Source organism: Elephas maximus, chromosome 3 (assembly GCF_024166365.1).
Source record: "Elephas maximus indicus isolate mEleMax1 chromosome 3, mEleMax1 primary haplotype, whole genome shotgun sequence".
NCBI classification, from domain to species: Eukaryota; Metazoa; Chordata; class Mammalia; order Proboscidea; family Elephantidae; genus Elephas; species Elephas maximus.
This window is the reverse complement of record NC_064821.1, coordinates 199,460,778-199,488,559: the sequence shown is the minus strand read 5'-3', so window position 1 is coordinate 199,488,559 and position 27,782 is coordinate 199,460,778. Positions and strand designations below refer to the sequence as shown.

Sequence of the window (27,782 nt, the reverse complement as noted above, 5' to 3'; positions counted from 1 at the left end):
GTGTTTCCTCTAACCCTGGATCGTGAGTTCTAGAGCACTAGAGGCCCGGGCTCCTTTTCAGCCTGACTCTTGGCTGTCTCCAGCGTTCCTGGGACGCTCTGGAAAGCAGCATGTGCTCCAGAGGGCAGGAGTGGTATCTGGCCCTGCAACTGCTACTGCTTCCTCAACTATTCCTCATAACCAGCTTTCAAGGTACTTTCCACAAATTGTCTGCTGTGATGGTGACTGAAGGCACTCTCAAATGGAAAGGGGAGGTGGGATGTGGCTCAACCCTGGGTGTGGGGTCTGGTCTCCAGGCAGCAGGTAATCCCATCGTAGTAGCATGGCTGCGGTGAGGGTGAGGAACCTTCCTTAGCCTCAAAGGATTGGGTGTTGTCTCTTTTCTCACGGGAACATGACATAAACATAACCCTGGGGAGAAGGGGAAATCACCAAACTCAAACCAAACCCATTGCCATCGAGTTGATTCCGATTTTTAGCGGCCCGGTAGGACAGAGTAGAACTGCTCTGTAGGGTTTCCAAGGCTGTCTTTTTTTATATCTTTACAGAAGCAGACTGCCACATCTTTCTCCTGCAGAGCAGCTGGTGGGTCAGACCTTTTGATTAGCAGTCTAGCGCTTAACCACTGCTCCACTGGGGCTCCTTGAAGGGGAAGTAGATCTCCCTATTTAGTCCTATGGCTGGTAGTTTGTGAACTTGTGGGGAAGTTTTTTTGGTTTTGTTTTTTTACATTTTAAACAGAGAGGAAGCTCCGCACTGATGGCTGCCACATTATTTATGCTCAGACTCAAAAAAAAAAAATTCTTTTTTTTTTCTTTTCACTGTGCTCCCTTAGACATTGGAGACATTCTCCTCTGTCTATGCAAGCAGTCATGTCCAAAGTCAAGGTAAATAATGTTATCTCATTGTTCCAAAGATAGATCAAAACCACAGGAAAGGAAATTGGAAAAGATTTCCCTCTAGGCATGGGCTTCTGAATGAGGGCCTCAGGAGAGGCCTGAGGTGCCTGGGTAGCAAAGAAACCCAGAAACATTTGATTATTAGGAGTGAATCTGTACTCCTCTGCCAATGCTTTTTTCTGGCTCCCCTCATGTGCCCAGGGACTGAGCTAACTTTCATTTCTCTGCTACAGCCACCCAACTCTCTTTCCCCATTCAATACTGTTGTCCTAGGCCAGCTGAGAAAAGAGAGTTAAGCTTTTGCTTCTCTGACTATTCCCTCAAATAATAGAACAGACCAAAACAAAAAACCCAATTGCCATTGAATTGATTTTGACTCTTGATGGCCCCAGGTGCGTCGGGGTAGAATTGTGCTCCATTAGGTTTTCAATGGCTGATTTTTTAGAAGTAGACCACAAGGCCAACCTTCCAAGGTGCCTCTTGGTAGACTTGAACCTCCAACCTTTTGGTTAGCAGCTGAGTGTGTTAAACCATTTGCACCACCCAGGGAATCCCCCAGATAAATACCCAGGTCTTTTATGTAGAGAGCTGAAATGCTAGCTGATCCACAACTGATGGGGTTGGTACAGGACTGGGCAGTGTTTTGTTCTATTGGGCGTGACGTTACCCTGAGTCAAAGGCCAAGTCAACAGCAGCTAACAAGAACAATGCTAACCACAAAAACCTGTAACTCGCTGACATGCAGTCAATTCTGACTCACAGTGACCCTATAGGACAGAGTAGGACTGCCCCATAGGGTTTCCAAGAAGTAGCTGGTAGATTCAAACTGCTGACCTTTTGGTTAGCAGCCAAGCTCTTAACCACCGTACCGCCAGGATTCCATGCTAACCACTGTAAGGCATCGTCAGAGTAAAAATGAGCAAACATAGGAATGTTACACAGCATCATAACATTATGACAGGATATAACTTTAGAGAGATGAGATAGTGATGCTTGGAGGAAATTCAGCTGGCCCTCACAGAGGGCCTCAGCGGGTGGCAATACTTTAGGTCTGGTTCATGACTGTGAATCTAGAGACACCATCAGGGCACTTGGAGCTGGATGGTGGTAGGGATGACTCAACTCCCGGACACTGCTATGCCCTTGGGAGTGGGACCCAAAACGAAGTATTAATCCAGCTGCTGGGATTCTCTCTGCCAAGAGAACTGGACCATTTCAGGACTTTCTCTAGATGTGTCTCTGACAGTTGGTCATTCTCTGACTTCTCTTTTTCTAGGCTTAATCCTGATCATTTCTTCTCCTTTGGTTAAAACATGCAGACAATAGACACATGATTACACGATTATGTTATCCTTTGAATGGGTAACATTTATTTTGATTGGGTTGGCATCATCCATTTCTATAACTTAGGTTAATAAAATGCAAATGAAGCATTTACTGTGTGTTAGACATTGTGTTAGACATCTTATATGCCATCTAAATATATGTTTATATGTTATTTAATTTTCATAAGAAAATAGTGAAGTGGCTCTTATTACCTGCATTTTTCAGATAAGAAAAATCTCTTATCTTTTAATCTCTTAATCTTATCTCTTGAGAGATTAGGAAATTCTTCTAAGGGCACACAGGTCAAATTCCCAAACTGTTAACGTGATCATGCTTTCCTGAGACTAAGCCCAGGAAAACAAAACCAAAACAACTAGATGGAGGTCCATGTGTCTAAATCTCTTCTGCATAGATCTATAGGTAGTCATAATTTTATCCCTGTTAACCATAGCTCAGCTAAACCAAACTTTGCTGTTTGCCTTGAAACAGGCACCTCTTTCTTACCTCTGAGCTTCCATGCATGCCTTTCCTTCTGCCTGGGATTCCCTGCATCCTTCCCTCTCCTTGCCTCTCCTTTAGGCTTCCATTGTCATGTGATTTCCTCCTGGAAACTGCAGTTTCCAGATTAAGATTGATAAATTGCTTGTTTAATTGTCTGCTTCCTTGGCCTCCATGAGGACAGGGACCATGCCCAGTGTTGCACTGCTGAACCTAGCAGTCCCTGTGACATAGGAGGTGCTCAATAAATAAATGAGTGAATGACTTCAAAGAACTTCCTTTTGGGCTATACCTTCAGCTCTTCCTTGGGATATAGTCGTTCTCTCCTCTGTAGGAAGGGGTGCTTCTGTGGAAAAGTGTGGGAAGCACTCTTAGCCCTTCTCTTTTATCTCTTCTAGGTTTGATTGTTCTAGGCTCTCTGGTTTCAGGGCAATGACTCAGGGCACTCCCTACCACTAGGTGCCTTCCCCGTCCTCCACAGTACTTAGCAGGGTGCTTGGAAATAGTTTTTTTGGGGTGAGGGGGGGAACCTGAAGACCTACATTCTACCTGGGTTTCATGCCATAGGACTTTCTGTAAATCGTATAAGCTCCCTTTACCTCAGCTTCCTCAGATCTATAATGGGAATAATATGCTTCTTCCAGCAGTTGCCATTAAGATCAAATGAAACAAAGAATGTGAAATTGCTTTGCAGATTGTGGCACACACAATCTGAGACAGAAAAGAGCCTGGGAAGAGCACAGGTTAATTCCATAGCTCTTTCCCAAGCCCCAGACCTGCATTTCTAACTGTCTAAGGAGTCCTTAAAAAAAAAAAAAAAAAAAAAGTGGTGCAGTGGTTAGGCGTCTGGCTGCTAACCACAAGGTCAGTGGTTTGAACCCACCAGCTTCTCCTTGGGAAAAAGATGTGGCAGTCTGCTTCTGTAAATATTTGCAGTCGTGGAAACCTTATGGGGCAGTTCTGCCCTGTCATATAGGATCACCGTGAGTCGGAATTGGCCTCGAGTTTTTTCTGGAGGGGGAAAAGAGTTAGACCCTCCTCTAGGTTCCAAAACACATGTCCAAAATTAGCTCATCATCTTTTACCATGTAACAAACCACCACGACACCATTGCTTAAATGATAACAATCATTTATTTTGACCAAGTATCTAGGCGTGGACTGGGCTCAGTACTTCCTGCTTGAGATCTGTCGTGTGCTTTTAATCAGTTCACATGCTTTTAATCAGTTCACGGCGGGGCCTGGGGTCAGCTTAAAGGCTTCTTCACTCACATGTCTGGCGCTTGGGCTGGGGAAGCTGCAAACAGCTGGGATTCCTCAGTTTTCTCTCTCCTCCTCCTCCCTCTCTCTATTTCTATCTTTATCTGTCTCTACACGCTGGTCTCAAGGTAGCTGGGCTTTTTCCACGGCGGGTGAAACCTCCCAGAGTGAGAGTACAAGAGAAACAGGCAGATGCTGCCTGACCTTTTCTAACCTAGCTCTGGGAGTCACACAACATCGCTTTGGCTGCACTCTATTCACCGAGGCAGTCATCAAGGCCTACCCACATTTACGGAGAGCGAATATAGACTCTACCTCTTGATGGCAGGAGTGTCAAACTTTCTCCAGACATTTAAAAATAATTACTATAAACCTCTCTCCCCTCAAACCTACTGTTTCTCCTCCTTCTCTGTCTCAATAAGTGGCATCTCCATTTGTCCGATTGCTTAAGCCAGAGTCCCAGGAGTCATCCTTGATAGCTTTCTTTCTCTTGCCTCTCATATCCAAGGAATAAGTTCTCTCAATTTACCTTCAAAAATATCTCTCGAATATATCTAATTCCATCTACCCCTACTGCCACAATCCTAGATCAAGCCACCATTTTGTCTTAGCCCATTACAATAGTCTCCTTTCTTAACTGCTGTTTTTATTCCATTCTTCCCTATCTGCTCTGTTCTCTGCACTGCCATCGGAATAAATTTTCTAAGATGGTTATCTGTTTATTTCACTCCTCTGCTAAAAACTCTTCCAAGTTTGCTATAGTAAATGAGAGTGAGCAACAGAAGCTCTGAAGATGAAGTTCAAATTTCATAATATGGCTATTTCCTGACCTCCCCTAGTCTATGTCATAATCGACTGAACTTTTACTTCCTTGAATAAATTTTGCTATTTTTGGTCTCTGGGAGTTTGGTGCTATTTTTTTTTTTTCTTTTTCCTTCTGCTTGGAACACTTGTTACTCCCAGTCCCCATCTTTCCTGGATAATCCCTACATAAACTTTTGGGTCTTAGCTTAGACCACACTTTCTATGGAAGCCATTCCTGAACCCCAAGTTCAGGCGATGTGTGCCTTCTTCTATGTCCCCTCTGCATCCCATACTTTCCCTATCCTAACACTTATCATCAATAGTGGAATTGTCTGATTAATTGTCTATATCCACTGAACTGGAAGGTCCTTTAGAGAAGAAACTATATCTATCCGATTCATCAGTGTATGCACTGGTGCCTCACACAGGGCCTAACACACAGTAAGTGTTCACTAAACATTTATTAGATGAATCAATAAGTAAATAAATTGATGTATGTATGTATAGATGGATGGACGGATGGACAGACGGACGGATGGATGGAAATATGAGACATGGTGTCAGCCATGCTGGGCCTCAGAGTAGCCTTCTTTGTCCTGTTAAATTCTTTCTCCCATTTCCCACAGTGGCTATTTTGAACCTTCACCCTTATTCTCAAGGCCTCTTACCTCAGTCTTCTACTCTCTCAACAAAGAACTTGTCTCCTACTTCACAGAAGAACCGGGGACCAGAGATTGCCAGGCAAGAAGCCCCTCAAGTTACTGCTCACCATCTGCATGTTATAAACTTCTGTACAACACCAACTGTCTTTTCCTCCTCTTCTCCCTCAGAGGCTGTGATATCCTCCATCCCAGCCAAGACCCATGCCTTCACCTCTACTCTGAGTCCCCAGCAGCCCAGTCCCAAAATCAGTCATTTGCCTTCTCTCCCTTGTTTCCAACTTCTCCACCTCCACTGGCTCCTTCCCTTAGCCTATCGATAGCTTAAGTCTTTTCCCTTCTTAAATAAAACCAGAAACAAAATGAAACTTTCTTTATCTTTTATGCCCCTTTACATATTACCCTATCATTCTCACTCGCACTTAAGTTTATTAAAATCATAGTTTATTTTTGGTGTCTTCTCTTCCTCACCTTCTATTTAGTCCTTGGCCCACTGTGATCTGGCCCACTAAAGCCACTATAGTTTCCATTTCAGAAAATGTCACCCTGTTCATCTTGTCACCCAAAACAAAAATCTGGGGTCTTCGTATCTATTGCCAAATTACTTCCTAAAAGAGATTGTACAGACTTGTTAAACATAGAATGCCCATCAATGAGCTCCAGGTAACTTCACAGCAATGTCCCTAAAACTTTCCTTCTTTTCTTGGATTTAGAGTAGTCAGAACTTCCTCTTTAGAACCTCTTTCTCTTCTCTGGGTATACCCCTTGGTATGAAAGCGTGACTTCCTTTGACCTGGAATCTTTTTTTCCTGTTAATTCTGCTTTTCTAAGAACAAGAAACATGAGTGGGTGCGGGCAGGATATGTTCTTTTTCTGTTATAAACTACAGATAACACAGCTACTCTATCCTAAGCATCCAGACACATTACCAACTACTTCTTTCTGTTAGACTGAAACCAAAATCGTAGCTTTCTATAAGGTTACCTTCCAAAAGGCGGAACTGCTAGGAATGTAAGTCAAGATTTTATAAATATGGCTTAAAAGTTGAAAAAATACACAAATATATATAAGAAAAAGGCAATCTATATATCTCTCTTTCTGAATTTATTAGAGAATTCTCTGTTGCAGAGGATCCAATGCTTTCCCATTCCCAAATTGTGTTACAATATTTCTGTATCAATTTTGTTGTTAGGTGCTGTCAAGTTGGCTCCAACTCACAGCAACTCTGTGTACAAGAGAAAATGCTGCCCAGTCCTGCACCATTCTTACAATCATTGCTTTGTTTTAGCCCATTGTTGTAGCCACTATGTCAATCCACCTAATTGAGGGTCTTCCTCTTTTTCGCTGACCCTCTATCTTACCAAACATGATGTTCTTCTCCAGGGACTGGTTCCTCCTGATAACGTATCAAAGTACATGAGTTGAAGTTTTGCCATCCTTGCTTCTAGGGAGCATTCTGGCTGTACTTCTTCCAAGACAGATTCGTTCATTCTTCTATCACAGCGGTCATCTTTCATTCATTTACTCAGGACCCAGTCATAAGACAAGGCCCCACTGGCTCAGTTTCCTGCCCTATTCGGTCTTTTCAAACTGTCCTATCCATCTCCTGCCCAGAGATTCTCACTCTTTTGAGCCTTTGTGCTATACAGCACCCTATTCCTGAGCCCAAGCTGAGCGGCCCTTGTTTGTTTCTCTCCTCCTTTCCTCTTGCCTCTTCAGGCTAAATTATTCTTAAGGAGGAGGCCAGAGAAAGAAGCTGAGTGGGCAGTAAAAATATAAAAACTTATTTTTGCTTGGGACGATATCATGGAGAGAAGGTTGGGGACACTTATGTATATATTTTGTCCTTGTTACACACTTATTCATTTACTGAAAATGTATTAAGCACAAAATGTGAGCCAAGTACTATGAGGATTCAAAATGGAGTAAGACATGGTCTTATCCTCTGAGACGCTCACAATCTTAGTGATGGTGCGTCTGCTCCAGTTTCTCACCTTCTCTCAACTTTGGTTTGAAGGTCTTCTGAGCAGGTTGGTGACACACTTGCCAAACATGATCTTATGGTTCTTATAAAGTGGACTCCATTATTGCAAGGGGAGAGCATGCAAATTATAACTGGGTCTGGACCATGATTTGAGTCTAAAATGCTCTGTACTCTTCATTTCTCATCGGACTCATCCTCATCTCTCCTTCCCCAAGGAAGCTTCAGGGACATTTTCTAGTCTAAAATGGTGCTGGGACCTCTCTTACTCTACTGTCACATGTCCTAGACCAGTAACCTGGTTTTGTGCCATCTCCTGTGTGTACTGATGTCTTTCACTTTTAGACCATCAGGTTATACATGAATGCTTACTTAGGAGCTGCTACAAATTTCTAGGCCCCTTCTTCCTCATTCTTCACTCTTTCAAATTCACTTTCATGTCCACAAAATATATTATTAGTCTAGTCCCTATTTTACTTATTTTACCATTATTTTGGTACAATAAAGTAAGTTTGAAAAGCAATCATTAAGCGTCTCATTCATTTTAGGCATAGTACTAGGTGTTAATGCAGAAAAGAATTTATGGTCTTTATTGAATGACTATTAATCTTCCAGATACTATTCTAAGTACTTTATTTATGTTAATTAATTTAATCTTTACAATAACTTTGAGATAAATTCTATCAACAACCCATTTTATAGATGAAAAAAAAGACTAAGAGGTTAGACAGCTGAACATATGTGGCAGAGCCAGGATTTGAGCTGAGGTAGTGTGATTTTTAGAGCCTATGCTTTTAACCATTATCCTTTGAGCAGGAAAAGGAATAAGACCCATAAGACTCATTTTTTGTCCTTGAGAAGCTTACAGTCTAATGATAGAAGTGGGTATTAAACATTAAACAGATCATTTGAATGTAATACGAGGTCAATGCGTAATGATTCTAAAAAGGTAGCCACCCTGGTGGTTGGCTGTGTCTTTTTACTAAGAGATACAGAACTGGTTAATTGTGGGTTGTGCTATTTTCCAAAGTATATTCTTGAGGCTTTTTGGAGAATTTGCCAAGGATGATCTATGCCAGTGGTTCTCAAGTGGGATGGGAGATACTTTGCCCCCAGGGGACACTTGGCTATGCCTGGAGACATTTTTGAATGTCACACCTGGAGAGATGCTACTGGTATCTAGTGGGTAGAAGCCAGAGATGCTGCTAAACATCCTATAATACACAGGACAATGCTGACAACAAAGAATTGTCCAGCCCAAAATGTCGGTAGTGCAGAGGTTGAAAAAACCTTATCACCCACTTCTAGTAACTCATGTGGAAATAAGTAACAGAATGAGAACAAGTCTGGAATATGTGTCCAGTGATTTTTAAATTCAGGAGGGACTGTCCTGCTAGGCTGCATGCTCCACGAGGCCAGAGACTGTGTCGGCATTGTTCATGGCTCTTACCAGGGCCTTGCACAGTGCCAGACACATAGTGGTTGTCCAAAACTATTGCCTGGACTGAACTGATTATGTCAGAAGGATGATAAAATATGGACTGAACTGACCAGAAGCACTGTGGAAATGAATGCCTAGGTATGCCTGCGTACATCCCAGGCACATAGTAAGTGCTCAATAAATGTTGAATGGGTAGATGGGTGGTTGGTAGAATGAATGAAGCGGAACTTCAATACCTTGAGGGTACAGGAATTTTTATCTTTTAATGGCTGAAGTTTTTGGAAAGGAGAAATACTGCAGAAAGTAAACAGCTAGGTATGTGTATGATGTTGAAGAATAAGATTTTTTGTGACAGCGTATGAAACCAAGTGAAATAGATCACATTCCCTCCTTCCTCTGTCTTTAACTTCTTTCTACTTTTTTAAATATTTTTAGTTCTCGTCCCTCCTCAAAAAAAGTCAACAATCCTCCCTTCATCTTGAACCTTCTAGAGATCATCTTTTTCTTCTCCTTGCCTTAACCAAACCAGGTTTTTTTGGGATCTGAAGTTTATACAATTTGAGGTACTCTCGTAAAGTAAAAGAACAAAACTGCAAATAGGAATAGGAATAAAAATGACTTTAATTAGAAGGGAAAAATAACTCCCAATGAATTAAGAGTTTTAAAAAGAGAAGTACCCAAAGCCCAGGCCACTTGTATTCACTGCTTTCACTCTGATCTGATTGGCAGCTTGTTCAGCACATAAGATGATTGTGGTCACTGGCAGCAATGTGAGCCTGCACGTCCCTGAGCCTGGCAACTACAAAAAATTCACCTGGATTTATGGCACTGACCAGAAGATCGTAGAACAGGATGAGGGCAACATTCCTGAATACTTTAAACTCCAAGGCAGGGCCCATCTTGATGACCATGGCACGCTGCACATCTATACAGTTCAGGAAAGTGACAGTGGCACCTACACCCTGCAGGTGTTGAATACCATGGGGGTTGAGCGGGAGTGGAAGTTCCTACTGGCGGTGCACAGTGAGTAAGGGGAGCCAAATGGCACCCCCTGGGGCCCTGCATGACTACTGGGAGGCTTGCTGGGGGCCCTGGGGACACCGTCTGGGAGGAGGAGAGTAAAACCTCAGGACAAATTCAATTCATTTCTCCTAGAACTTGTTCCACTTGGGAATGACCTGGGACAGCAGATCCCAAAACTGATAGACCTGGGAGAGCTAAAACTTCTTCTGAAGTTGGTGAGGCTAAGATTTGGAGACAAAGAAAGCAGTGCAGATGAATTCTCTCCAGTCCCTTCCTTTTCTCCCATCTATCAATCCAAATCAGTTCTGAGTTCATCTTTTTTAATCTAACAAATATTTATTATACACCATACTAGATCATAAAAGATACAAGGAAATTAAAAATGTAATCTCTAATTGCAAGAAGGAAAGGAGAAGCTCAAAAAGTACAAAAAAGAGTAGCCCTTGATCCTGTCATCCTGTGATCTGAGGTCATCTTAATTATATATCTGAACAAAGATATCATATGATTTGAGAAAAAAGAGAGAAGAGTTAAAGGTTGGATGGAAAGAGGCAAGAGCTATGAAGGAGGTTTTTTTTTTTTTTTTTTTTTGACCTTTCAAAATGTAAATGTGCAATAAAGTCTTAGGCCTTCACTACTTCCATTCATAGCTCATGCCTGACTAGTGTGTATGGGATAAGGATAGGATATTATACTTGGAGTCAGACAGACCTGGGTTCAGAATTCAGGTCAGTCACTTAATAGCTCTGTGACTTTGGACAAAGATCCTAACATCTCTCCTTATATTAGGTAAGGTTTTTACGATGGCAAGTAACAGAAACCAATTCATTGTAACTTTAGCAAGAAAGGAGAATTTGTTTCAGGGAACTAGAGTTATTTAAAGTAATTCAAGGGGCTTGAAAGAGTCAGGAAGGGCTGAAAGGAAGAAAGAATGGTAACTGGGACTAGTCCAGAGTTCCCAGCTTAAGGAATCCCTGAGGTGTACCTGTGAATTCCTGCCATTTGCATAACTTACCTCCCCAAGCTTAGACTTTTGTATTTCTCAGTTTCAACTCTCAAAACCTGATTGGCCCCTTGGTTCAGATATGTGTACCTTGGAGACATCCCAAGCATTTATAGTCAGAAAGTCCAGGTTATGTAAAGCAGAAACATGGTTCCTAGGGAGACCTCTCTGGGATTGCAGTGGGCAATTATTAGAGAAGGGGGACTGGGAAGACATCTAAGAGAGGTGTTCACTTCAGAGCCTTGGGTTTCTCATTATATAGTAAGGATAATTATATCTACTTTTAGGGTATTGTGAAGACCAAAGTAGATAATGAAAGTGAAAACCTTTTTAAAAATGCTAAAACACAGTACAAATGTACAGTATTGTATATACTCAGGTTCCACCAGCCAGATGGTCCTTCTGTAAGAGGCCAGAGTCCGTCTCTCACTCATTCTTCCTTTCTATTTGGCTGAAAATTAAGGTCCTGGGAGAAGGAAAGATTTAGTCATCTATAGTAGGGTTCTGGTAAATCAGCTCTGGGTGGGGGTGGGGTGGGGGGAAGCCCTCATTTGTAGCATTTACCAATTTGTACTCCCACCAAGGCTGACACCAAGCTACTAATGGTTTCAGACACAGCTTGCAAACTGTCAGAATATTTAAAAGCCATCACAATAAAAGAAAATTACAGGCCAATATCACTTAAGAATATAGATGCAAAAATCCTCAGCAAAATACTAGTGACCAGGATCCAAGAATATATTAAAAGAGACATACACAATGACCAAGTGGGATTTATTCCAGGAGTGTAAGGTTGGTTAAACATTAGAAAATTGATCAACATAATATGCCAAATCAATACAACAAAAGAAAAGAACCACACGATCATTTCTATGGACACAGAAAAGCATTTGATAAAGTCCAACACCCTTTATTGATGAAAACCCTCAAGAAGATTGGAATAGAAGGGAAATTCCTCCATACAATTAGGGGCATATATGAAAAACCAACAGCTAATGCTATACTTAAAGGAGGAAGATTGAGAGCGTTCCCCTGGAATCAGGAATAAGACAAAGCTGTATGCGCTCACCACTTCTATTCAATATTGTATTAGAAGTTCTAGGTACAGAAATAAGACGAGAAAAAGGAATAAAAGGTAACCAGATTGGAAAAGAAGTAAAATTATTTCTGTTCATCGACGACATGATCCTATATATACAGAAAATCACACACAAAAAAATCCACAAGAAAGCTTCTAGAGCTAATGGAGGAATTTAGCACAGTTGCAGGGTACAAGGTCAACAAAAAAAATAAACTGAGTTTCTATACACCAGTAACGTGGGATCTGGAAGGAAAATTAAGGAAATAACTCAATTTACAATAGCATCTAAGAAAATAAAATACAAATTTAACTAGGGATGTGAAAGATTTATACAATGAAAATTATAAAACACTGCTGAAAGAGATTAAAGAAAACTTAAATAAATGGAAAGATGTCTCATGTTCATAGATTGGGAGGCTTAACATGATTAAGATGACAATGCTACCCAAACCAATATATAGATACAACACAATCACAACAAAAATTTTAACGGACTTCTTTACAGAAATGAAAAAACCAATCATCAGTTTTATATGAAATGGCAAGAGGCCCCAAATAGCTTAAGCAATGTTGAAGGAGAAGAACAAAGTAGGAGGATTTGCACTTTCTGATTTTAAAACATGTTATACAGCAACGATAATCAAAACAGTCTGGTACTGGTATAATGACAGACACATAGACTGAGGGAACAGAATTGAGGATCCGGAAATTAATCCACATATCTGTGGCCAAGTGATTTTTGACAAGAGTGCTAAGTCCATCTGATGGGAAAAGAAGAGTCTCTTCATTATATGGTACTGGGAAAATTTGATTTCCATATGAAGAAAAACGAAACAGGATCCATGCCTCACACCATGCACAAAAACGAATTCAAGACGGATTAAGGACCTAAGTGTGAAAACTAAGACCATACAATTCTTAGAAGAAAATGCAAGGACAGGGCTGTGGGCCTAGCTTTTATTTAATATAATAACAAAAGCACACAGTAAAAGACAAAATAAATAAATGGGACCTCATAAAAATTAAACACTTTTGTTCATCTAAAGATTTTAAAAAAAAACTGAAAAGACAAGCTACTGACAGGGAGAATGTCTTCAGAAACCATATATCCAATAAGAATCTAACAACCAAAATGTATATAAAACTTTGACAACTTAACAACAAAAAGACAGATAACCCAATCAAAAAAGTGGGCAAAGGACTTGAATAGGTATTTCACCAAAGAAGACATTCAAATAGCCACCAAAACAAATGAAAAAATACTCAATGTCAGTAGCCATCTGAAACCAAAAAATCTAACCCGTTGTCATCAAGTCAATTCCTACTTGTAGCAATCCTATAGGACAGAGGGTTTCCAAGGAGTGGCTGGTGGATTCGAACTGCCAGTCTTTTGGTTAGCAGCCAATCCGGTAACCACTATGCTACCTAGGATCCATCTAGGATGGCTAAAAAGAGCCCTGGTGGTGCAGTTGGCTGCTAACTGAAAGGTCAGTGGTTGGAACCCATCAGCTGCTCTGCAGGAGAAAGATGTGTCAACCTGCTTCCTTAAAGATTACCACCTTGGAAACCCTATGAGGTAGTTCTACTCTGTCCTGTAGGGTCTCTATGAGTTGAAGTCAACTCAATGGCAATGGGGAGGATGGCTAAGATAAAAATGCAGAAAGTAACAAATGTTGGCAAGGATGTGGGGAAATTGGAACCGTTATCCATTGTTGGTGTGAATGCAAAATGGTGCAGCCTTTGTGGAAAACAGTGTGGCAGTTCCTCGAAAAACTAAAAATAGAACTACCATATGACCCAACAATTCCACTATTGGAAATATACCCAAGGGACTTGAAAGCAGCGACACAAACAGACACAGGTAAGCTAATGTTCGCTGCAGCACTATTCACAATAGCCAAAAGGTAGGAGCAACCTAAATGTCCATCAACAGACGAATGGACAAACAACATGTGGTATCTACATGCAATGGAATACTGCTTAGCCAGTAGGAAAAATGAAATCTTTAGAAATGCTACAACATGGATAGAGCTTGAAGCCATTATGCGGAATGAAATAAGTCAATCACAAAAGGACAAATATCGTATGGGCTCATTTATATAAAAAGACAAGAAAAGGCAAATGTATAGAGACCACAGTTTATTAGTAATTACCAGGAGTGGGAGAGGGGAGTTATTGCTTAAAAACACTGCTTTTTTTTTTTTTTTTTTTACGGCGATGTAAAAATCACATTGATTAAGGGTAAGGACTGCACAGTTAGTGTAATGTAATTACTATTAATGAGTTGTACACCTGTAAAATGCTGAATTAGTAAAAGTTGTGTACTAAATACATTTACAACAACCAAAAAAGAGAGTAGCTGCTGAGCATGCTTATGTACAACCAAACACCTCACGGGATTTCGTTCTTTGGTTTGGAGGTTTAGGGTCATAGTTTCACGGGACATCCCAGTTAATATCACGTTTAGTGCTTCTGTTCTACCTCCTGGTTCATCGAATAGTGCCCGGGGTCTTGAAAGCTTACAAGCAGCCAGCCAAGGTACAACAATTGGTCTCCTAATTGGTCTTCCAGCAACAGAGGAAAGAGAGTCAGGAATGGGAGGAGGAGATGGAATGTGTGGCCAATTGGCTGTATATCAACTGCCTCCTTTGCCATAAGACTAAAAGAACTGGATGGTGCTTTGCTACCATTACCTAACATTTAGATCTAAGATTCTATAGAAAATCCTGACCAAAAGGGGGGAAAGTGCACAATAGAATTTCAAATCCTCATGGAATCCAGAATTTCAGGAACCATGGAGGCTGGATGAACCCCTGAAATACTGCCCTAAGATAATCTTTAAACCTTAAACAGAGATCTTTTGAAGTTTTCTTTAAACCAAGAAATGTTGTTGTTGTTAGGTGTTGTCGACTCGGTTCTGACTCATAGCGACCCCATGCACAACAGAACGAACCACTGCCCGGTCCTGTGCCATCCTTAACAATCGTTGTTATGCTTGAGCTCATTGTTGCAGCCACTGTGTCAATCCACCTCGTTCAGGGTCTTCCTCTTTTCCACTGACCCTGTACCCTGCCAAGCATGATGTCCTTCTCCAGGGACTGATCTCTCCTGACAACATGTCCAAAGTATGTCCAAAGTATGCAGTCTCGCCATCCTTGCCTCTAAGGAGCATTCTGGCCGCACTTCTTCCAAGACAGATTTATTCGTTCTTTTGACAGTCAATATTCTTCGCCAACACCACAATTCAAAGGCATCAACTCTTCTTTGGTTTTCCTTATTCATTGTTCAGCTTTCACATGCATATGATGCGATTGAAAATACCATGGCTTAGGTCAGGGGCACCTTAGTCTTCAGGGTGACATCTTTGCTCTTCAACACTTTGAAGAGGTCCTTTCAGCAGATTTACCCAATGCAATGCATCTTTTGATTTCTTGACTGCTGCTTCCATGGCTGTTGATTGTGGATCCAAGCAAAATGAAATCCTTGACAACTTCAGTCTTTTCTCCATTTATCATGATGTTGCTTATTGGTCCAGTTGTGAGGATTTTTGTTTTCTTTATGTTGAGGTGCAGTCTATACTGAAGCCTGTGGTCTTCGATCTTCATTAGTAAGTGCTTCAAGTCCTCTTCACTTTCAGCAAGCAAGGTTGTGTCATCTGCATAATGCAGGTTGTTAATGAGTCTTCATCTAGTCCTGACACCCTGTTCTTCATATAGTCCAGCTTCTCATATTATTTGCTCAGCATACAGATTGAATAGGTATGGTGAAAGAATACCACCCTGACGCACATCTTTCCTGACTTTAAACCAATCAGTATCCCCTTGTTCTGTCCAAACAACTGGCTCTTGATCTATGTAAAGGTTCCTCATGAGCACAATTAAGTGTTCTGGAATTCCCATTCTTTGCAGTGTTATCCATAGTTTGTTATGATCCACACAGTTGAATGCCTTTGCATAGTCAATAAAACACAGGTAAGCATCCTCCTGGTATTCTCTGCTTTCAGCCAGGATCCATCTGACATCAGCAATGATAGCCCTGGTTCCACATCCTCTTCTGAAACCGGCCTGAATTTCTGGCAGTTCCCTGTCGATATACTGCTGCAGCCATTTTTGAATGATCTTCAGGAAAATTTTGCTTGCGTGTGATATTAATGATATTGTTCTATAATTTCCACATTTGGTTGGATCACCTTTCTTGGGAATAGGCATGAATATGGATCTCTTCCAGTCAGTTGGCCAGGAAGCTCTCTTCCATATTTCTTGGCATAGACCAGTGAGCACCTCCATCACTGCATCTGTTTGTTGAAATATCTCAGTTGATATTCCGTCAATTCCCGGAGCCGTGTTTTTCGCCAATACCTTCAGTGCAGCTTGGACATCTTCCTTCAGTACCATCGGTTCCTGATCATATGCCACCTCTTGAAATGGTTGAATATGACTAATTCTTTTTGGTATAATGACTCTGTGTATTCCTTCCATCTTCTTTTGATGCTTCCTGCGTCATTTAATATTTTCCCCATGGAATCCTTCGCTATTGCAACTCGAGTCTTGAATTTTTTCTTCAGTTCTTTCAGCTTGAGAAACACCAAGTATGTTCTTCCCTTTTGGTTTTCCATTTTCAGCTCTTTGCATGTGTCATTATACTACTTTACTTTGTCTTCTTGTGAGGCCCTTTGAAATCTTCTGTTCAGTTCTTTTACTTCATCAATTCTTCCTTTTGCTTTAGCTGCTCGACACCCAAGAGCAAGTTTCAGAGTCTCCTCTGACATCCATCTTGGTCTTTTCTTTCTTTCCTGTCTTTTCAATGACCTCTTGCTTTCTTCATGTATGATGTGCTTGATATCATTCCACAATTCGTCTGGTCTTTGGTCACTAGTGTTCGATGAGTCAAATGTATTCTTCAGATGGTCTGTAAATTCAGGTGGGATATACTCAAGGTCATATTTTGGCTCTCATGGACTTGCTCTGATTTTCTTCAGTTTCGGCTTGAACTTGCGTAGGAGCAATTGATGGTCTGTTCCACAGTCGGCCCCTGGCCTTGTTCTCACTGATAATATTGAGCTTTTCCATTGTCTCTTTCCACAGATGTAGTCGATTTGATTCCTGTGTGTTCCATCTGGCAAGGCCCATGTGTATAGTCGCAGTTTATGCTGGTGAAAGGAGGTATTTGCAATGAAGAAGTCGTTGGTCTTGCAAAAATCTATCATTCGATCTCTGGCATTGTTTCTGTCACCAAGGCCATATTTTCCAACTACTGATCCTTCTTCTTTATTTCCAACTTTCACATTCCAATCACCAGTAATTATCAATGCATCTTGATTGCATGTTCGATCAATTTCAGACTGTAGCAGCTGATAAAAATCTTCTATTTCTTCATCTTTGGCCCTAGTGGTGGTGAGTAAATTTGAATAATAGCCGTATTAACTGGTCTTCCTTGTAGCTGTATGGATATTACCCTATCACTGACAGCATTGTACTTCAGGGTAGATCTTGAAACGTTCTTTTTGACAATGAATGCAACACCATTCCTCTTTGAGTTGTCATTCCCCACATAGTAGACTATATGATTGTCTGATTCAAAATGGCCAGTACCCGTCCATTTCAGCTCACTAATGCCTAGGATATGGATGTTTATGTGTTCCATTTCATTTTTGACGATTTCCAATTTTCCTAGAGTCATACTTCATACATTCCAGGTTTCAATTATGAATGGAAGTTTGTAGCTGTTTCTTCTCTCTTTGAGTCGTGCCGCATCAGCAAATGAAGGTCCCAAAAGCTTTACTCCGTTCACATCGTTAAGGTCGACTCTACTTTGAGGAGGCAGCTCTTCCCCAGTCATCTTTTGAGTACCTTCCAACCTGGGGGGCTCATCTTCCAGCACTATATCAGACAATGTTCTGCTGGTATTCATAAGGTTTTCACTGGCTAATGCTTTTCAGAAGTAGACCGCCGGGGCCTTCTTCCTAGTCTGTTTTAGTCTGGAAGCTCAGCTGAAACCTGTCCTCCATGGGTGGCCCTGCTGGTATCTGAATACCGGTGGCATAGCTTCCAGCATCACAGCAACACGCAAGCCCCCACAGTACAACAAACTGACAGACACCAAGAAATAGTTTAGCTTAATTAGTAAAGAATGTTTGCCTTGAGCATTGTGCTCTTTCAGAGAACCATCAATATGGGATCATATTGACAACAGCAACTGAAAAGATTAGGTATGAGACTTAGGGACAGTGAGTTTACGTTAACTGGTGAGGAACAATTTAAAATGGGAGGGTGAGAATGGTTCCACAGCTTGAGGAGTGTAATCAATGTCACTGAATTGTACATGTAGAAATTGTTGAATTGGTGTATGTTCTGCTGTACATATTCTCAACAACAAAAATAATTTTTAAAATATTAGAATATTTAAAAATCCACAAGTCAGCCTGTCTTCTGCACGCTTTTCCTGAGGGCAAGACCCAGAGGATGGGCTCAGCCTAAGCTCTTCAGATAGCTCTAAGGGGGTATCTAGGAGCTAGACCACCCCAGCTGGCTCAACAAATCCTATTCACAATATGCTCAGTGCTGTGCTATTCACTGTGGAAAATGAAGAAGAGGTGTAAGACTGAAGTTAGAACACAGGAAATGATGAAAGACTGTTAAAACTGGTCAATTAAAGCATGCACAGCGAGTTGAGTAATCTGAGAAGGCTTCACAGAGGAGATGGAAGCGAAGCTCAAGAGGCCAGGTTGGTAGGTTTTAATAGCTCCTCTACGTGCTTACAATCCAGAGGCAAGCTCTGATCTGGTAAATTCTCATTTAACCCTATGGGGTCTGAGCCACACTGCTTCTGCAGAGGTTTTACCCAGTGCACTTCAGGAGCAGCCATTGCCTGTCACTGGAGGCTTGCATGTTGCTGTAATGCTTAATAGGTTTCTGTGGAGCTTCCAGGCTAAGGTGGACTAGAAAGAAAGGCCTGGAGATGTACTTCTGAAAATCAGCCAATAAAAACCCTATGGATCACAATGGAATTGATTTGCAACAAATCATGGGGATGGTGCAGGACCAGGCAGCATTTGGTCCCCTTGTGCAAGGGGTTGCCATGAGTTGGGGCCAATTCCACGGCAGCTAACTACAACAACAAATGGAAAGATCCCAGAGAATTTCAGGAAAACCCAGCCTTAGCCAAGGAATGACGAGATGCTGAGATTACCTTTCATCCAACCCAGCAACAGAACAACCGTAGTGATAATAATGTAACCTCTAACACATATAAAATACTTGCATTTGGAAAAAAACACTTCCTCATGTACCATGTCATTTTAGCTCACTAACACTGTGAAGCAGAGTCATTTTACAAATGAGGAGAAGGAAGTTCAACGGGCTTAACCACGTTGCCTAATGTCACTCCACCACAGCCAAATCCAGACCCAGGCTGGTCTCACTCCAAAGCTAGCATTTTGTCCTTTCTATCACATGACTGCTTCATCCATCCATCCTTTCATCAGGTACTCATACAATACTTAGTATGTGGTAGGCGCTGTGCCAGACACTGGGATGCCAAAGTTAATGGACAGACAGACACAATACTGTTCATCACTGCTAACAAGTGCTGGGGCTTACGTGAGAGTCTTCTCTGCAGCTCTGCCAGAATCCAGGAGGATGGCACCTCCTCCAGTGGTTGTGCAAAAGGTTTTGCCCCGTGAAGGCCAGTACCTCCCACCCTAGAATCTGAGCCTGAGAGGCTGAGCCAAAGAATCCTTGAAAGACAGAAGGGACAAGATGACAACCGTGGGCCATTGCTAGAGAAGGGCCTTGATCATCTCAGACAGTAGGGATACCATGTCCGACTCCAGCCAAGACTCTGCTGCTTTCTCTGTCTCACATATGGTCATAACCCCATTTTGTTGTTGGGTACATGTAATTGACTCTGAGTCCCCCTCCTGGATTCAGCTTAGCTTCACCTCCAAGTGTTTAGCTCTTGTCTGAAGCTTCCTGAGGCTAAAGCTGCTCACTGGCTCCCTCTGTAGGGGCCTCTTCTTCATGACTCTCTGATTCCCCTTATGGGCACTCAAGGGGCCTCCCCAGCTCCCTTTGCTGGCTTAACCCTTTGACTTAAAATCCTCATAAATCCATAAACCCATTGCTTAATCTTATAACATCCTTTCCATTTTCAGACCCTGTATCCCAGCCAGACATAAATATTAAGAAGGAAAAGGAAGTGAACAACACCTGTTATCTGCAACTATTATGTGAGACCCCGGACAAGCCTGTAAGCTACACTTGGTATGAGGATTCAAGGCCCATTCAACAAAAACCTCAGAATGCTGTGATTGAAATCACCCATAAGCGAGATCGCTCCAAGTTTTATACCTGCCAAGTCAACAATACTGTGAGCAGCAATAATAAGACAATCGAAGTGGCTACATCCTGTACTCTGGGTAAGAATGGTTCCTAAGGGATCTGGGGAAATGAGGTGGGCAAAGGGTAATTAGTTTTCTCCTGAACGAAGAAGGATGTGGGGATTCTACTCAGTCTTCTGGAACACAACTTGGTAGAGAATCACAAAGGCATTTGTAAACTTGGGAGACTTGGTTCCTACTTTCATTTCTGCCACCACCTCTCAGCAAGCTCACCTCACCTTTGTGGATCTGTATGCTGTTTTGGAAAAGGTGGTTGGCTTTGGATCTCTAATAGCCCTCCCAGCTCTAACAAGGCATGGTCCTAAAATCTAAGTCCATGGTAGCTGTAGGAGAGTCTGAACCATCAGGGTGAGCAGGAAGAAAAAGAACCAGTGGCTGGGTGAGTTCAGGAAGACAACCCAGATATTTTGAGCAGGACAGAGGGGTTCCTGGTGGGCAGTCTAAATCAGCAAAGGAAAAAAGGTCCAAGTAGATGAGCATGAGCAAGGCTAATGAACAGGAGCGAGAGCCTTATTCTGGGGTGGAGACTCCCTGCTCCTGCCCAGGTTTACGCTCCTGGGTAAGTTTAGAATGACAAACTCTCGGTTTTATATATCATATTCATCTGTGTCTCTTGGGAGGATCCACTCACCTGAGCGTCACTCCTGGCTCTAGACCTTGCCTGTTATTGTTGTTAGGTGCTGTTGAGTCAGCTCTGACTCGTAGTGACCCTATGCACAACAGAACGAAACATGACCCAGTCCTGTGCCATCCTCACATTTGTTATTATGCTTGAGCCACTATGTCAATCCATCTCATTGAGGGCCCTCTTCTTTTTCACTTGCCCTCTACTTTTCCAAGCATTATATCCTTCTCCAAGGACTGGTCCCTCCTGAGAAAATGTCCAAATTATGTGAGACAAAAAGTCTCGCCATCCTAGCTTCTAAGGAGCACTCTGGCTGTACTTCTTCCAAGGCAAACTTGTTCATTCTTCTCACAGTCCATGGTATGTTCAATATTCTTTGCCAACACCACAATTCAAAGGTATCAATTCTTCTTCAGCCTTCCTTATTCATTGCCCAGCTTTTACACACATATCAGGAGATTAAAAATATCATGGCTTAATTTTTTTTTTTTTTTTTTTGGGTTAGGTGCACCTTGGTCCTCAAAGTGACATCTTTGCTTTTTAACACTTTAAAGAGGCCTTTTGCAGCAGATTTGTCCAGTACACTACGTTGTTTGATTTCTTGACTGCTGCTTCCGTGGGTATTGATTGTGGATCCAAGTAAAATGATATCCTTGACAAGTTCAATATTTTCTCTGGTTACCGTGATGTTGCTTATTGGTCCAGTTGTGAAAATTTTTGTTTTCTTTATGTCGATGTGTAATCCATACTGAAGGCTGTGATCTTTGATCTTCATCAGTAAGTGTTTCAAGTCCTCTTCACTTTCATCAAGCAAGGTGTGTCATCTGCATGTCGCAGGTTGTTAATGAGTCTTCCTCTGAAACGGATGCCTTGTTCTTCTTCATATAGTTCAGATTCTCTGACTTTTTTGCTCAGCATACAGATTGAATAGGTATGGTGAAAGGATTCAACCCTGACACACACCTTTCCTGAGTTTAAACCTCTCACTATCCTCTTGTTCTGTTCAAACATCTATCTCTTGGTCTATGTACAGGTTCCTTATGACCACAATTAAGTGTTCTGGAATTCTCATTCTTCACAACATTATCCAGAATTTGTTATGATCCACAAAGTCAAATGCCTTTGCATAGTCAATAAAACACAGGTAAACATCTTTCTGGTATTCTCTGCTTTCAGCCAAGATCCATCTGACATCAGCCATTATATCCCTGGTTCCACATTCTCTTCTGAATCCGGCTTGAATTTGTGGCAGTTCCCCATCGATGTACTTACTGCTGCAACTGCGTTTGAATGATCCTCAGCAAAATTTTACTTGTGGGTGATGTTACTGATATTCTTCGATGATTTCCCCATTCTGTTGGATTACCTTTTTTTTGGAACGGGCGGAAATATGGGCCTCTTCCGGTTGGCCAGATTTCTTCCACATTTCTGGCATAGATGAGTGAGCACTTCCAGCATTGCATGCGTTTGTTAAAACGTCTCAATTGGTATTGCTTCAATTCCTGCAGCTGTGTTTTTTGCCAGTACCTTAAGTGCCGCTTAGACTTTTTCCTTCAATACCATCAGTTCTTGATCATATGGTACCTCCTGAAATGACTGAACATCGACCAATTCTTTTTGGCACAGTGACTTGTGTATTCCTTCCATCTTCTTTTGTTGCTTCCAGTGTCGTTCAAGTTTTTGCCCATACCAAAAAAAAAAAAAAAAAACACACCAAACCATTGCCATCAAGTCGATTCTGTTTTTTTTTATAGGACAGAGTAGAACTGCCCCCACAGAGTTTCCGAGGAGCACCTGGTGGATTCCAACTGCCAGCCCTTTGGTTAATAGCTGTTGCACTTAACCACTATGCCACCAGGGTTTGCCAATAGCATCCTTCAAAATTGCAACTTGAAGCTTGAATTTTTTCTTCAGTTCTTTAGACTGAGAAATGCAAAGCATTTTCTTCCCTTTTGGTTTTCTAACTCCAGATCTTCACACATTTCATTATAATACTTTGTCTTCTCTAGCCACCCTTTGAAATTTTCTGTTCAGCAATTCTGCTTCATCATTTCTTCCATTCCCTTTAGCTTCTCTATGTTCAAGATAAAGTTTCAGAGTCTCTTATGACTTCTGTTTTGGTCTTTTCTTTCTTTTTGTATCTTTTTAATAATCTTTTGCTTTCTTCATGTATGATGTTCTTGATATCATTCCACAGTTTGTCTGGTCTTCAGTCATTAGTGTTCAGTGCATCAAATCTTCTCTTGAGATGGTCTCTAAATTCAGGTGGGATACACTCAAGGCCATACTTTGGCTCTCATGGATTTGTTTTAATTTTTTCAGCTTCAACTTGAACTTCCATATGAGCAATTGATGGTCTGTTACGAAGTTGGTCCCTGGCTTTGTTCTGACTGATGAGATTGAGCTTCTCCATCATCTCTTTCCACAGATGTAGTCAGTTTGATTCCTGTGTATTCCCTCTGGCAAGATCCATGTGTATAGTTGCTGTTTATGTTGTTGAAAAAGGTATTTGCAATGAAGAAGTTGTTGGTCTTGCTAAATTCTATCCTGAAAACTTCATTGTCATTTCTAATGCCAAGGTAATATTTTCCAACTACCGATCCTTCTTCTTTGTCTCCAACTTCTGCATTCTAATCATCAGTAATTATCCATGCATCTTGATTGTATGTTTGATCAATTTCAGACTTCAGAAGTTTGTAAAAATCTTCAGTTTTCTCATCTTTGGCATTAGCGGTTAGCGGGTAAATTTGAGTAATAGTTGTATTAGCTGGCCTTCCCTGTAAGTGTATGAATATTATCCTATCACTGACAGCACTGTACTTCAGGATAGATCCTGAAACGTTCTTTTTGAGGATGAATGTGATGCCATTCCTCTTTAATTTGTTGTTCCTGGCATAGTAGACCGTATGATTATCTGATTGAATATCAGTGCATTTCAGTGCACTAATGCCTAGGATAATGATCTTTATGCATTCCATTTAATTTTTGATGATTCCCAATTTTCCTAGATTCATATTTGTACATTCCAAATTCTGGTTATTAATGGATGTTTGCAGCTGTTTCTTCTCATTTTGAGTCATATCACATCAGCAAATGAAGGCCCGGAAAGCTTTACTCCATCCACGTCATTAAGGTCTTTGAAGAGGCAGCTCTTCCCCAGTCGTATTTTGAGTGCCTTCCAACATGAGGGGCTTATCTCCTGGCACTATATCAGACAATGTTCCGCTCCTATTCATAAGGTTTTCACTGGCCAATTTTTTCAGAAATACACTGCTCAGTCCTTCTTCCTACTCTGTCTTAGTCTGGAAGCTTCGCTGAAACCTGTCCACCATGGATGACTCTGCTGATATTTGAAATACTGGTGGTATAGCTTCCAGCATCATATCAACAAGCAAGCCACCACAGTACTACAAACTGACAAACAAGTGGTGGAGATCATGCCTATATTGTGCTATAATGGAGTAGCTAAGATCATAGGTTTTTAAAATTTTTTATTGTGTTTTAGGTGAAAGTTTACAGCACAAATTAGTTTCTCATTCAAAAATTTTATACACAATTTTATGACATTAGTTGCAATCCCTGCAATGTGTCCGCACTCTCCTCCTTTCCCTTTCCACCCTTGGTGCTCAGTGTCCATTCACCCAGTTTTCCTGTCCCTTTCTGCCTTCTCGCTTTTGCTTTTGGGCAGGTATTGCCCATTTGGTCTTGTACACTTGATTGAACTAAGAAGCACATTTCTCACATGTTATTATTGTTTGTATCATAGGCCTGTCTAATCTTTTGGCTGAAAGGTGGACTTTAGGAGTGGCTTCAGTTCTGAGTTAGCGGCTGCCTGGGGGCCATAGTCTTGGGGGTTCCTCCAGTCACCGTCAGACCAGTAAGTCTGGTCTTTTTTTCTGAATTTGAATTTTGCTCTACATTTTTCTCCTGCTCTGCCCTGGACCCTTTATTGTGATCACTGTTAGAATGGTCAGTGGTGGTAGCCAGATACCATCTCTTTCTTCTGGGCTCAGGCTGGTGGAGACTGTGGTTCATGTGGTCTATTAGTCCTTTTGTCTAATATTTTCCTTGTGTCTTTGGTTTTCTTCGTTCTCCTTTGCTGTGAACATGCTGGGACCAATAGATGTGTCTTAGATGGCCGCTCACAAGCTTTTAGGACCCCAGATGCTACTCACCAAAGTAGGATGTAGAACATTTTCTTCATGAACAATGTTATGCCAACTGACTTAGATGTCCCCTGAGACCATGGTCCACAACCCTTAGCCGCAGTAACTCAGTCCCTTAAGGTGTTTCTCTGGATGCATATTAGAAGTGTTTATGAAGGATCACAGGTTTTAGAGTCAGTCACACCTGGGGTTAATTCTGGGATTGTCACTTAGTAGAGAGGCAAGTTACTTAACTTTCACAATCCATATTCTTCTTAAGAAAAAGGCAATATTTCTTATTTCATGGGATTATAAAGAGTATTAGATAAGACAATCCTTGTAACCTACCCAGCACAATGCCTATCATTTAACAAGTACCCAGTGAATAGTAACTAAATTAGGCTCAGTCCCTTGCATTCTGGAGACACTAGGAGCTTTGGGGACCCCTTAATAAATTTGGGTCGCTATCTCTAGCATTCCAAGTCTTGTACTCCCCACATTTCTGAAGTCACATCACTGAGCCCTGGTGCTCATAGCCTTCCAAAATATCTCATACCTGTGGTGCCAGCATTTGTCTGCCAGACCCTGTCATGTCATCAGGGACCATGCCCCGCGGAGACTGTTCTCTCACGATCCTCCATGACTCAGTCTCCCCTTCCCACCTGTGCTTATTTCTTTGCTTCCGTGTCCACACCTGGACTTTGGAACCTGTATTCTTCTTTATTCTTCTCAGCCAATTGTTCATGCCCCTTTCAGCCTCTCTTACCATGCCACCACAGACCCAATGTGACAGTTAGTTTTGGTGTCTGATCATAAGACCACAATTTGGTTGGAGGGTTCCCATACCACCTTCATGTCAATACCACATTCTGAGATCCACAAGAAGGAAAGGAGATGACGTCTCATCCACAGAAAGGATGAAAGTAATAACATATCCACTTTTTTTGAAAGGACTAAATCCATATTTAGCCACCCCAACTCATTCTAGAACAATTCCTAATCTGCCCCCCATCTTATCACCCATTCCCTTTTTCTTTCTTTCTTTCCTTCCTTCCTTTTTTCCCTCCTTCCCTCTTTTCTTTCTTTCCTCTCTCCTTTCTCTCTTTCTCCCTCCCTTTCTCTCTCCTTGCCTCCCTCCTTTCCTCCCCTTCTTCCTTTTCCTTCCCTCCCTTTCTTCCTTCTGTGCTTCCTTCTTCTAGTCTCCCTTCCAGCCTTGCTTTCCCCTTTCCTTCTATTTGGTATAGATGATTAGAAGTAGTCCTTCCGCCCCTAAAGTCAGCTGTGCATGGCATAATATGGTTATTTGTCTGCACCTGAAGCTATTCCCTGCCTCACTGATGTCCAGTGTAGGACAGTGGTTCTTTCTGAGGCCCACAGACATGCCAGAGTAACCTTCAAACATGGAACCCAGCAAAGCCAATGGTATTTAAGGGATTTTTGCACTCTTTATACTTTACATCTGCAGAGATTTTTCTCATTAGGAAAAGGATGTCCCAGGCACACTTGAACTGGATCCAGGGAGGAAACTCATTCCTCTGCTCTACTACCTTCCAGGCCCATGTCCTTCATACCCCTAACTCCCAACACACTAATCAAGACACCTAAGAATTTGGAATTTTCTTTCTCTTTCAGTTCAATCCTCTGGAGTAACTTGGATTGCAACGTGGCTAGTGGGCATGGTACCTGTTGTTCTTAGCCTCCTACTTACCTAAGAAGAGCTTTTCAAACCCAAGAGTGAAATTTCAAGGCCAAAAAATCTTGCCTTCGTTGACACCCATGCACCAGATCTCTTAACCAGAATGGGAGGCCTGGCTATATGGGTGGGGGAAAGTGTGTTGTTGAAGAATTCATGAAGATTTTCAAATTAACTTTTTTAAAACCACTGTTAATATTTCAGGAGCTCTGGTGGTGCAGTGGCCAAGTGCTTGGCTGCTAACCAGAACGTTAGCATTTTGAACCCACGAGCTGATCCATGGGAGATAGATGTGGCAGTCTGCTTCTGTAAAGATTTTACATTTTTGGAAAAACCATGCGGCAGTTCTACTCTGTCCTATAGGGTCACTATGAGTCTAAATTAATTTGACAACAAAGTTTTTTTGGTTATTGTTTTATTTAATATTGGAGCCCTGGTGGTGCAGTGGTTAAGAGCTTGGCTGCTAACCAAAACGTTGGCAGTTTGAATCTATCGGCCACTCCTTGGAAACCCTAAGGTACAGTTCTACTCTGTCTTATAGGGTCGCTATGAGTTGGAATCGACAACAATGGATTTTTAGTTGTTTCTCAACACACACTTATAGATATACATGTATTCTTCCCACAAGAAATGTGATCATACTACGCAAATGTTTTCTGAGTTGTTTAAATAAATGTTTGATATCATATTGTAAAAGTTGATTCCTGTCAGACAGTGTCTTCTCTGTCAGCCTGGGCAAACTGAAACATTGGGACACAAAGAGGAAGATCCTGGGATCAAAGGCCCCTATGTGTCAGTGCAGCTGAGGAGTTAATCTGTGCTACCTCTGACCCTTGCTCCAACAACCACGCTAAGCCTCCTGGGCTTCCAGCTCTCTCAAGCTCCTTTGGTCTCTGATCAAAGCCTGGCCTCCTTCTGAGGGGCTTGACTTGTTCCAGCCCCTCTGA

General features: G+C 41.7%; 1 protein-coding gene across 1 annotated transcript; it reads left to right on the top strand.

Annotated features, from left to right (window-relative positions):
• CD48 (CD48 molecule) lies at positions 1-27,536 on the top strand. The gene is made up of 4 exons (XM_049880982.1): positions 1-192; positions 9,597-9,890; positions 20,127-20,390; positions 26,775-27,536. The coding sequence occupies exons 1-4, from the start codon at positions 111-113 to the stop codon at positions 26,852-26,854; spliced, it is 720 nt and encodes a 239-aa protein (XP_049736939.1). The 5' UTR covers positions 1-110; the 3' UTR covers positions 26,855-27,536.
• Positions 27,537-27,782: the final 246 nt, after the last annotated feature.